Below are 12,497 nucleotides of genomic sequence, written 5' to 3'. Positions count from 1 at the left end.
CCAGGGAAATAAAAGAAAAACAAATGCAATATTCATAGAGACACTGAAGACTGTGAGACCAGCCCGCTCTCTTCTGTGGCTTTCAGACACTGTTAGAATCAGAGAGAGTCACCCCATCCCACTCCAAGGACATTGCAATTTATCCATATATAGTCAGTGACCTCAATATTGGAAAGCTCTTGCTCCGCCATTCAGGACTGTGGCCTCACCTTTGTCAGCCCCTTCTTATTCCACAGCATAAAAACATAAATGTCCACATCACACACACTCACAACAGGATCAACATACATACAGTCCCAGACAAGTGGTCCCTCAAAGAAATTACCATGAACAAGATGGAGGCAAAGTTCATCAAGTATCCTGGGAAACGGTCTTTCCAGGTCAGTTTGTCTTCATCATCCTGGGATGAAACAGGAAAAGTAGAGACAATCAGAAGGCACAAAGAACAGATACTGATGCACTCCTATTTGAAATAAATTTGCATATCAGCTATTTGTTGCTTTATGGATATTTCAGTAGCAATTCTTGCTCTTAATATCAACAATAGCTCTCTAATTTTGATTGACAGCACCCACCTGAAATCCCAGGACCCAAGATGCTGAGGCAAGAGGATCATGACTTTGATGCCAGCTTGGCAAATATGTCTCATAGACTGGAAAATGTTTAGAATGGAGACAGCCGTTCTGACAACCACAAAAGGCTGTGAAGACTGTCTGAAGCCATCCTTGTGAGGTGCAGAGAAAATGGCCAAGCACATTGTGTTAGCCAGCAGGGAACCACTCATCACTGTAAGCAACAAGTCAGAATCAAACTCAGCAAGGCAGGACCCCTGGCTGCTGCTCCCTTCCCTCTCCATCTCAGAACCGACCTGACTTGGCTCTAGCAACAGTGCCATCTAGCCTCAGAAAGCTTGTACTGTAAGCTGAGCTTTTTGGGCCTAAAGCTTCTTTACAGCATCTTTTGCGTGCCCATGTCGGTGCCATGCACAATAAAGAGACCAAAGAAAGTCCTTATGGACGCTGTCCTGGAGAGTTCACAGCCTGGAGAAACAGACACTCCCGAAGGGTGTAGAATCATCGGGCAGTTTGGGAGTGAGGGCATGAGCTGCGAGGACTGTAGAGAAGGAAGAATTTGCTTGTGTGTCTGGAACAAGTGTAGGGTTGAACTGACTTGATGGATGATACTGGAAATCATGCTGTGGTGGAAGTCACTTAGTTCTTTGCACTTTTACTTATGGGTGATGTAAATCCGTCTTATGCTCAGGTTTTCATAACAACCAAAGTATCTGGTCTCAGACTCCTAGCCCACCCAGCTTTTCTTCATACCATAAGAACACACTAAATGCTAGATGCTGAGCATTCTGGAGGTATAGAAGCACAGAAACCTGTTTCCAATCAGACCTAACCAAGATTCCTTCACCTTCACTCAAGGGAAGCTTAACAGAGAGTGGGAGTTCTTGCTTCCTTCCTTCCACACTCTGGGTCCACTAGCACACAAATGCCTTCCAACCCTGAAAATATTCTCCTCTAAGACACTGGTAAGGAAACCCGGAGGTGGGCTGAGGACACAGCTCCAAAAAGAAAACTGCATTCATTCGGGAGCTCTGCCTGTGGCCTTCCAAGGCTATAGATAGGATCTTGATGAATGTGTCTGGGTGGAGTTCATTCATCAGACCCAGCCTGAGCACTGTTGATGGAGCAGGCTCTGGATGGGTGCTGAGGACACAGAGAGGAGAAAGCTCAGAGGGCCCAGGACTAGTACAGAGATCTTCAGGACCACGGAGACTAGATGGAGACATAAGTGAGACCAGGAAAAAGGTTTTCACTGTTTTGTATGAAAGAAAACAGCAAAGGAGCGTTGAGTTAGATGCTGTCAGGAGAAAAGCATTTATTTATGACATAAACATTCTTGAGTTGTTGGAAGATCACCCCTTTCATGTTTACGGTGGTGGGGTTTTGTTCGGAAGGCACACATCCTAGCAAACACAGTTCTCATGCCTCCAGACACTATCCAAACACAGGAAGCTGAGAGAAAAGTCAAGATTACACACTGTCCCCCAAACTACCTTACTCATAAAGAGAACAGTGGAAAAAGTAGTTTGTTTGTTTTGTGTTTTAGTTTTAGAGACAGGATAGTCTTATGCAACACAGGTTGACCTTTAATTCACAATCCTTCTGCCTCTGTCTCCTGACAGCGATCTCAATCATGCCCCACATACCTGGCAGGAAGCAGTTTTTAATGACAAGAATTTGACACTAATAATAAAAGAAGCCGTCTATTCACTGGTCCAAGCAAGATGCAGAGTCACTGTAAAGTTTATTAAATTGAGTACCCTCTTCCTGAAAGACACATTGCCAGCGTGTGGAACAGCAGAAAGGCAAGTTGAATTTGGACCAGAACCTATCAATTCTGAATTTTGGGCTCTGAAACACTTACTATGTCAGCAACCTTAGTAACTTAATTGTGTGTGTGTGTGTGTGTGTGTGTGTGTGTGTGTGTGTGTGAGAGAGAGAGAGAGGGGGGGGAGGGAGAGAGGGAGGGAGGGAGAGAGAGAGGGAGGGAGGGAGGGAGGATATGTGGCGGATATGTGGAGGCCAAGGAACAACTTCTGGCGCTGTCCACATTTTAATTGAGATAGGATCTCTCACTGACCTAGAACTTGACATGTAGGTTAAGCTGGCTGGCCAGCAAGTCCCAGAAATCTGCATATATCCCTTTCCAACATTGGCTGTTGTTTTAAATACGGGTTCTGGGATCAAACTCAGATCCCCATATTTATATAGCAAGCACTTTGCAGACTGGGCCGTCTCAGATAGCCTCACAGCAGTTTCTCTACTGCAAACTAGTCATATTCCTGATTTGTAAAACAATTCTAGACATCACACTAAATTAGCATGCCTTTTAAAACAAGCCCATCTAAGCAGAGGGTCGGGAGAACTGCAGGAATACAGGAGGAACTCTTAGACTCTCTAATCTTGAATGATGATGACAAATCCAGTCTCACTGAGGTGGCAGAGTATTGTTTGTCACATGAGTAAATGCACGTGACAAAGCTTTAGAAACTGCATGGTACACACAACGGTGAGCTCTAATCAGTTTTGATTCCATCAAAAGCAGGTGATTATGGGGCACTTAGCTAATGTCACCATTGTTTAGACACCAGCCTTGCTGTCATCTGCTCTTATTTCTTTGTCCCTGCTGTCTATGTTTGTGTCCCTGGACTACTGTTCCCATTTACAGCTATCTGCTCAACAAATAGGACAATAATATCTACATAGGCCCTTCTGGCAAACTGGATATTTAGAAATGAAGCCAGTAAGAGAGCAATAGGTGAGAACACTATTTCAATAAACCCCTGGGAGGAAAGGGACAGTGACAAAGTGCCAATTGTCCCTGAGAGGTTTTTCACATCAAGATAGTAAAATTCATCTTTATTAGAATGCAATTCTGCATATTGTGATGACTTTTTGCAGTCATGAACCTACAACCACAAAGCAGATCAAAACAGAAATAATTTTTATCACTCTCCAACATTTCCTTCCTCCCTCTTTGATCTCTGTCCCCAGTCCCCAGAACTAGTAAAGTCTGTTTAATGTTTAATGTCCCTCTAGTTTTGGTTCTTCAAAAATGTCACTAGGTAACTGCAGTGTGCAGCTCCTTTCGAGTTTGTCATCTTTCACTCAGCGCAGCCCATCTGCGATTTATCCCTGCTGCTGCATAGCTCAGTGGCTTCCCCACTTCCTTGAGGTGTGGCCTATATTTCATCATGTGGATGGATATCAGCCCACTCACTTACTCACCGCCCTGGGGGATGTTTGGGTTGTTTCCAGCTCATAACAATTAGGAATGAAGCCCTTCCAAAATTTGTATACAAACATAAAATGTCATGTCCCTTGGGCAAGTGTCAAAGTAATGTACTTGCTTGGTCACATTGTAGGTCTGTGTTTGACATTTTAAGAAGAAGCCACCAAACTGTTTTCTAAAGGGCCCAACACACCTCTATCAATAATAATATGTGATAGTTCCTTGCTTTCTTTAAACACATTCCTTTAGAATAGATTGTTTATTAAAAAAACCTTCAAAGACAATAAAGAGAATTCTTTATACTTGTATCTAGATTCTCATGTAAGTTCAGCACATTTCTCACAACTCAAGAACCAATATCACACAACATTATGAACTAAAAATTAATACTCCATTTATGTTGTCTTAGTTCAGTGCCTGCCTCCTGGGCCAGAGTTGCAACCAAGGTATGATATTTTATTTGGTCATCCCTCCCTTAGGTGCTTTTAGACATAAAAGCCTCTCCGACATAGCTTGCTGTTGATGACCTTGTCAGCTTGGAAATGTACTGATCAAGTGCTTTGTTGAAGGACCCAAAACATCATCTTGATTTGAGGTTTTGTCTGAGTTTATATGTTTGAGGGAGAAAGACCATAGATCAAGGACCATTTTTATCACATCCTCTCAGGGGTATAGACCATGATGCACCCTGTCACTAATGATGCTAACCCTGATTACTCTGAGAGGTTTCCTTCCTGCCCTACCCCCAACCCCAATTCTGCACTTTGTTCCTTAGAAGGAGGTACCCACCTTCATCTTTGAAGGTATGGAGTTGCATTTCCATCTTCAGGGAACCAATATCTACAGGCACACGCAAACATATATATGCTATATATATATATATACATATATTTTATGTGTGTGTGTTTAGTATACATTTTTAAATGTATTGAATGTCAGAAAAGAATGGCTATAGGAAGATAGACCCAATCTTTCTCCAAACTCTAAAAAAACTAATAAAACACCAAATAACTAAGACGATAAATGCCAAGCCATCAATAAGCATCATGCGCAGGTTAGAATTGGCTTTGGGCTTCAAAGAAAGTTGGCCTCTTCCATTTTCTTCCTTCCAGGAGGCCTACAATGAACAGAGGCCAGGCAGCAGCAACATCTGGACTCATCTGCCTCCTCACCTGCAGGATATGAACAAGAACAGCTGGAATAGGAATGGAGTGCTCTTGTTCAAATAATCGTATACCAAGCCTGTATTCCTGAGAGTACTGGAGACAGTATCCAAAAGAGGGAAAGAATCCAATAGATAAGGAAATGCAATACCTTGCAGTCATCCCTGTGCCAACCTCAGGATTAGCTAAGCATCTTTGGGTGTTGTTATTGTTTGGTTTCTCTGAACAATATTACAGTGTCCTCTAGAAAGAGGCAAGTGGAAAATGGTGGGTGGGGCACTGGGGATACAAAGAAGAACTCACAGATTTTGTCCCCAAGAAACCTCAACTGTGGGGGAAACAAATGAGAAATGACACAAAGATTGACACAAATTATGGCATGGCATAATACATGCAGAATGCCATGGAAACAGAGGACTGGGTGATTTCTTATTTGTTATTAAAGGTGATGCTGTCTCAGACAAAATGATGGGGATATTCCAGAGAAAGCATCTGTAAATTTTAGGATGTCATTGTTTCTTACTGTTGAATAGTACTCTGTTGTGTAAATATACCACATTTGCTTTATCCATTCTTCAGTTGAGGGGCATCTAGGCTGCTTCCAAGATCTGGCTATTACAAATAATGTTGCTATGAACAAAGTTGAGTAGATGTCCGTATGGTATGAATGTGCCTCTTTCAAGTATATGCCCAACAGTGGCATTGCAGTGTCTTAAGGTAGGTTGATCCCTAATTTTCTGAAAAATTGTCATACTTATTTCCATAGCAGCTGTACAAGTTTGTACTCCCACCAGCAATGGAGGAGCGTTCCCCTTTCTCCACATCCTCTCCAGTATAAGCTGTCATTGGTGTTTTTGATCTTAGCCATTCTGATTGGTGTAGGATGTTGAACATTTTGTTAAGTGTTTTTCTGTCATTTGAGATTGTTCTGTTGAGAATTCTCTATTTAGATCTGTATCCCAGTTTTTTATTGGATTATTTGGTAGTTTGATTTTGAGTTTTTTGAGTTATTTGTATATTTTGGAGATCATCCCTTTATCAGATGTGGGGTTGGTGAAAATCATTTCCCATTCTGTAGGGAGTCATTTTGTCTTGTTGACCATGTTCTTTGCTTCACAGAAGCTTCTCAATTTCAGGAGGTCCCGTTTTTTAATTATTGCTCGCAGAGTCTGTGCTACTAGTGTTCTATTTAGGAAGTGGTCTCCTGTGCCTATGTGTTCAAATGTATTTCCCATTTTCTCTTCTATGAGGTTCATGTGGATGGATTTATATTGAGATCTTTGATCCATTTGTACTTGGGTTTTGTGCATGGCAATTGATATAGATCTATTTGCATTCTTCTACATGTTGACAGTCATTTATACCAGCACCATTTGTTGAATATATTTTCTTTTTTCCATTCTATATTTTTAGCTTCTTTGTCAAAAATTAGGTGTTCATGGGTGTGTGGGTTGACACCAGGGTCTTCTATTTGATTCTATTGGTCTACCTGCCTGTTTGGCTGTCCTGGGTTTTTTGTTTTTCCATATGAAGTTGAGTATTTTCTCTTTTGAGGTCTGTGAAGAATTGCACTAGGATTTTGATGGGAATTACCCCTAAATTGAACCCAAGAGCCTTCTAGAGGCAGAAGCTTTTATGTACAGGGTGTTAGTTTCTTTGAGGACTCTTTTGCAAAGGGACTAGGGACAATCACATGGCACAGCACCTAAGTCCACAGGCATGCCTACAGCCCAGGACAAAACACAGTGTAATTTTGTGGCTAAAGTGGAAAACATTATCTGTTGCTCTCACTGTTCAGTTTTCCCAGAAGACACAGAAAACCGCTCCCTGAGGTCCTGCTCATTTCCTCTGGCTCCCCAGAGAACTTGCTGTTTCAGTGTCTGTCTCTCAAGCTAGCTGCCTGCTCCATCTGGGGTGCAGCAGTAGAATGAACGCCTCTCTCTCTGTTCTCCTAATGCCAGCTGCTCTGTTAGGTACCCGCCTAGATTCCTATCAGAGACAGCTTCTCCCCACTCAATTTCTCAAGGGGAGAAACAGTGGTCTCATGAGTCTCAAAAGGGTCCTAATAATACGAGGGTAAGGGACAGGAAAGTTTTTGTTCTTCTCCAGGACTTGTGTACAAAAGGAAGAAGTAGGCTGAAGCCATTAGTAACCTTCCTCAACACAATTCATATGAGACTTCACTATACAATCGTATCTAGAATAGCACACAAGCACTTAAGACACACCTGAAGTCTGTCATGGGGACAGCAAGGTTCCATATGCTCTCAGCTCAGGCTGCTCTCTAACCCAGTCTCCTCCTGTGCAGTCCTTCACTTACTCTGTTCCTGTCACACTGGCCTCCTTCCTCTTCTTTGAACCTACCAGACTGATTTCCTCATGGAACCTCTGTGAAGCCCCTTTGCCTACTGTTCACCCTGCTGGGCCCTCTGAATATTCTTCAGAGAGGGTGCTGCCCAATCCTCTAAGACACCCCTTGCCTTTATTATTATGCATCACAATCTACATCACATCATTATCTACAACAAGGGTTCTCAACCTGTAGGTCATAACCCTTTTGAGGGTTGAATGACCCTTTCACAAGGTGTTGCCTAAGACCATCATAGAACACAGATGTATTTACATCCTGATTCATAACAGTAGCAAAATTACAGTTATGAAGTAGCAATGAAAATAATTTTATGGCTGGGGCTCACCACAACACAAGAATTGTATTAAGGGGTCACAGCATTAGGAAGCTACCCTGTTTATCTCCTGTTTTTCTCTAAACCCCTGGGAAGTAAGAAGCCTGCAAATACAGTATACTGCCTGCCATGAGGACTTGGATTATGCAGATCTGTGGATCTGCGGATGGATGAGTAGGTGTCTCTCTGGAAACAATCATCTTGTTCACTTCACTACCACTCAGTGCTCATAGGCTTACAATTGAGTGTCAAGCCACTGGGTGGATAGAATCTAATTTCATATCAGAACAGAAATAGCCCACAAAACCTCTTTGCCACTTCTTAGAATGTATATCAGTACCAGTCTTGTGTAGCTGTCAAGAAGGAAAAGAAGGACATGTAAGATACTCAGTAACCTGTCAGTATTTTTAAGAAAAATGGCCAACTATATGTCCCACAGGCAGGTGTAGAAAGAATAGTCACTGTTAAGTAATATAGTGAAGAGGTTTAGCTTCCAACATTGCCTGGCAATGTGTTCTGATGAACCTTGCTTTCATACAGGCGGGAAGGACATAGCCAGTGGCACAGTGAAGACCTTTGCAACATTGACTCTGAAGTACCTGTCATCCACTTAGGTGAGGTAATTCTGTTTCTCAGTCTAATCTCTAGCTTCATGTGCCCCCTTTCCTCCCCCCTTACATTCTAGCCACAGAATGGAGAACTGATCTGCAGAACATTTTTTTTTCTGTAGATTTGACTCATGAAGTCTCTCTGGGATAGCTTGAATATGAAACATCCCTCAATGGCCCATGGGATTAAACATTTGGTCCCCAGCTGCTAACATTGTTTTGGGACATTGTGAAAGTGGGGCCTAAATAGAGGACACTGGAGAGAGGAAATGGTAGGCCTCAAAGTTTATGCACCAGCCTTCCCTCTCTTTCTCTGTGTCCTGATCTTCCCTATGTGAATGAGCTCCTGCTACCACATCCATAGCCTGCACTTGCCACCATGTCTTCTCTGCCATGATGGACTAGATACATTCAAACCACAAGTCAAAACAAAATTTTCCCTCCGCAAATTGCTTTTTATCTCAGCAATATAAACATATCTAATTTAGAAAGTTAGTACCAAGAAATGTGTCCATTTGAGTAATAAATCTGATCGCTCAGCCTATGGGATGCTGGAATGGTGGAAGAGTTTGTAGCTGTGGGCTAGAGCCCCACAGAACGATATGAGCGGAGCTTGAAAAGGAAGTCTGGTGAGAGCAGGAGATGAGAATGGTTCTAGTAAAGGAAGATGGGTAAGGTTTCAAGGAAGAGTAAGGACTCTATGAGCAACTTGGATAGAGACTATTTACATTGAATTCAGGTGAAGAACCTGGCTGCATTCTGCTGGTGTCCAGAAAATCTGAGTGAAAGAGAATTCAAAGCATCAGGATAGCATGCAGACTCTGGTGTGGTTACTGCTCACTGTGTTTAGTGAGGTTTATAGTGAGAATCCAAAGCCAGGAAAAAGAACAAAATGATGTAGAAATGTAGCATGTGGAAAGCAAAGGAACACAAACATAATTGAAGTTTCGGACAGGGCAGACAGGATGGGTCAGGTAAAGTGAGTATAATCCCTACAGAGATAAGTGCTGCTAATGAGACTTTCCACACTCATCACCAGGACAAAAGGAGCAGCGCCTCAAGGTTAAGATTCTGTCTATGTCAAAGACTCCAAGTTGTGAAAGTGAAAATTCACCCGAAAAGGGAGTACCCAGAGAGTGTCTGAAGAGACAGAGCCTCTGGGGCACCTGCTGTGGTGGGTCTGCTTAGCATAGCCCCCAGGGGAGAGTCTCCTGCTGCCACTGTCCAGAAGGGCCAGGCTATTTCCTGATCTGAAAGCAAACTTTGTAACATTTAGTTGATCCTGACTATGCAGGCATGCAGGATACAAGAGTAAGGGGACTGGAGAGAGGGTTCCAGAAAGGCCCCAGAAAAGCCACCATGTCAGGCAATATGCAGAAGGGTCAGTTTCCCATTCGTGGCTCCTGTGCATGAGCTCTGAAAGTGAAGCCAGAGTTACAAGAGACTCCAGAATACTGGAGACACCTGAAATGTGGGGCCTTCTTCTTGAGGTGAGCTACTGGTATCGGGTGGAAAGGAGGTACAGCTGACACAGCCAACAGCCCTGGAAGGGCAGAGCCAACTTAGCCTCTTAGACAATGCCATCATGAGCCCCAGACCTTGGGCATGGAGCTGCAAAACTTAGCTTTTATCTTGCTGAGTCTTAGTCTTGCTTTGGTCCAATCTTTCCTTGTTGTCTTCCTGTTCCTTCCTTCCTTTGGAATGGGAACATTTTTACTCTATGGCATTGGATATTAGAAGTACTTAACTTTTATTGTTTTACTTAACAGGAGTTAACATCTAAGAATGTACTTGAGTCTCCTAGAAGACTTCAAACTTCTTAACACTGTTGGAACTGTAAGACTATGAGGATTTTTTAGGTTAGATTGAATGTGCATTGTCTTAAATGATGGCCATGAACACACAGAGTCAGAAGCACAATGTGATGGTGTCAATGTGTTCAAACCTTCAGTGCGTGGTGACATTATAGAGAAGCCTAAAGGCTCCTCTTCCAGCCCCCTCTATTCCTGCTGCTCCTACCCCACAGTAGGGATCCACTCCTGCTGCCACACCCTTCTTGCTGTGATGGACTCTAACGCCCCAAACTATGAGGGAAAATTTAATCCTTTTCCCTTAAATGGTTTTTTTGTTTGTTTGTGTGTTTTAGGTTTTGTATCATAGCAGTGAGACAAGTGTGTATAGTCAATGTATTTCTTCACTATTGTCTTCTTCATGTTCAGAAACCACTGGCTTTAGGTTTCTGTCTGAATTTGTCCCCTCTAGTCCTTTCATGCCTCATGAAGAGTCTGTTAAAGGGTTACCTACACCTAACTATGCTCAGGAACTTCGAGAAGGAGGTTATGAGGCATAGTAAATGGGAAGAAAAAAACGACAGACTTAACATTCCTCAGATGTTCAAACCTTTGCATAAGGCTAAGGTCAGAATGGAATCCAAGGGTGATGTCACTGGAACCCACACAAATTAACCATCAGAATCACTTGATGGGGGTAAAAGTACAAAAAGTCTGGACACCGCCCCAGATCTAACTTAAATACTTGGGGGTGAACACATCTATTTTTGAAAATGCTTTGTGAACAACACTGAAGTTCACCACACTTTGGAAAATGTTATCTTCAAGACTCATCCCCCCCTCATGTTTTTACTCCAAGGTCTATAGTCCTGTGGCCTGTCCCTATGTTAAGAAATCCTCCAAGAGAAGCTCCCAGCACAAAAACACTTGGAGACAATCCCCTCATGCACAAGATGTCAACACAGACTCTATCATGTCAGAAGCAATGTTGGCCTAGTCAGCTTGCCAGCTGGCTTCAATCCCTGCCCCTTCCTCCCCTCTCCTTCTGTCTTCCAACTGATTTCTGGACTAGAGCAAAGACTGGCTATTCTGGAGTCCAACGGAACATATTCATTGGATTGCCATGGTGGTTTGTAGGGTAAGAATGGGAACTGAAGGAGAGAGTGTCACCTAGCCATCAGCAACACTGGGAGGCACTGGATGAAACATAGTTCCCTTTGAAACACTTGGAGAAGACTTAGCACCTCAGCAACTTAGCAATTGCAATGTTTAACATAGTTAACTGCCTTGCATTCATGAGTATGGGGAGGCTTTAAATTCTCCCACTACACACAAAGTCCTTTGACAGGTACCTTTAGACTTTTACCATAAGCAACATTCAGCGCCTTTTATTCAATAACCAAGGTGCCAGGTTTTGTAGAATGAAAAAATAAACAGACATTTTCAACTAGTGTGAATTGCTATGTAAAGGTTGTGCCCTTTGAAATCGATTCCATGCATAAATGAATAAATCATGAGTCTTGCCACCACCCATGTGTTCTTGTCAGAAGCCTAAATGAGCATTGTTCACTGTTGTGTTCACAGTGTCAGTCAGTTTCAGCCTCAGCCCACAAATAGAGCCATCGCTGTTATTCCAGGACACGGTCCACACTCATCTCAAATAGTGCTTGTTGCTAACTAGGACAGCAGACGGAACTATTTTCAGCAACACACAGCAATAGTTAACCAGCATAAGAGGCCCTGCAATTAGACTTCATCCTGGTATCCGATAGCATGAACTACCCTGCAATGTTCCTTTCAGATTCTGCTAACAGTGGTTAGTTGTTCTCCTACATTAACAGCTAGGTGTGTGAGCAAATGGAACAGGACTCCGACATGGAAATTAGGTATAACATGGGGAAGCTCATCCGAGACTTTCACCAAACCTAGGAGCACCAGCCAAGGGAGGAATCTCCCTCACAGTGCACAGAGAGCAAAATAATCCCCCAAGCTAGCTCCAGTACTGCCTAGAAACACATACAAAGATATTGTGATATAAGCTGGTCAGTAGCCAGCTTTGACATCAACATGGGTAGTAATCAATAAATGTCTCTCTCCCTCCAACATGAACTGCAGGCAAAATGTGGTCAACCCAGACCTTATGCCCTTTCTCTGGGTCCAAGTTCTCCATGTCCAGATATCTTCTCTATACCGATAAGCTGAAGGCATCCTGGAAGATGCCCATGGGCAATGGAAGAAGTCTGTTTCCAGTTTCACAAAGAATAGAGGTCCAGAGGGGGAAGAAATGGAGGAGGAAGAGGTGTTTACTCTGTGGGATAACCAGGAAATCTCTGCCCAACTTCCTCTTCCTCACCATTGCACACAGAGGACCGAGGATGAGGCATTGCACACAGAACATCACATGTGCATGCCTCATCAAGGGTGTGAGAGCCAAGAGTATCTAGGACA

At 43.0% G+C, this 12,497-nt stretch overlaps 1 protein-coding gene and 1 long non-coding RNA gene across 2 annotated transcripts in view; one reads left to right on the top strand and one right to left on the bottom strand.

Annotated features, from left to right (window-relative positions):
* Ano2 (anoctamin 2) overlaps window positions 1–12,497 on the bottom strand; it is a 332,087-nt gene that overhangs the window by 73,681 nt on the left and 245,909 nt on the right. Inside the window, exon 16 of the mRNA XM_040737100.1 lies at window positions 326–400. Coding sequence (XP_040593034.1) covers window positions 326–400 — 75 coding nt within the window. The remainder of the gene's footprint in view (window positions 1–325; window positions 401–12,497) is intronic.
* On the top strand, window positions 4,212–5,115 carry LOC121137083. The gene is made up of 2 exons (XR_005874305.1): window positions 4,212–4,250; window positions 4,917–5,115. It is a non-coding gene; the product is annotated as an uncharacterized LOC121137083 (long non-coding RNA).

The sequence above is a fragment of the Mesocricetus auratus genome, unplaced genomic scaffold, assembly GCF_017639785.1.
Source record: "Mesocricetus auratus isolate SY011 unplaced genomic scaffold, BCM_Maur_2.0 Super-Scaffold_100676, whole genome shotgun sequence".
In the NCBI taxonomy this organism is placed as follows: Eukaryota; Metazoa; Chordata; class Mammalia; order Rodentia; family Cricetidae; genus Mesocricetus; species Mesocricetus auratus.
The sequence above is the reverse complement of the archived record's forward strand: the minus strand, read 5'-3'. Positions and strand labels throughout refer to the sequence as shown.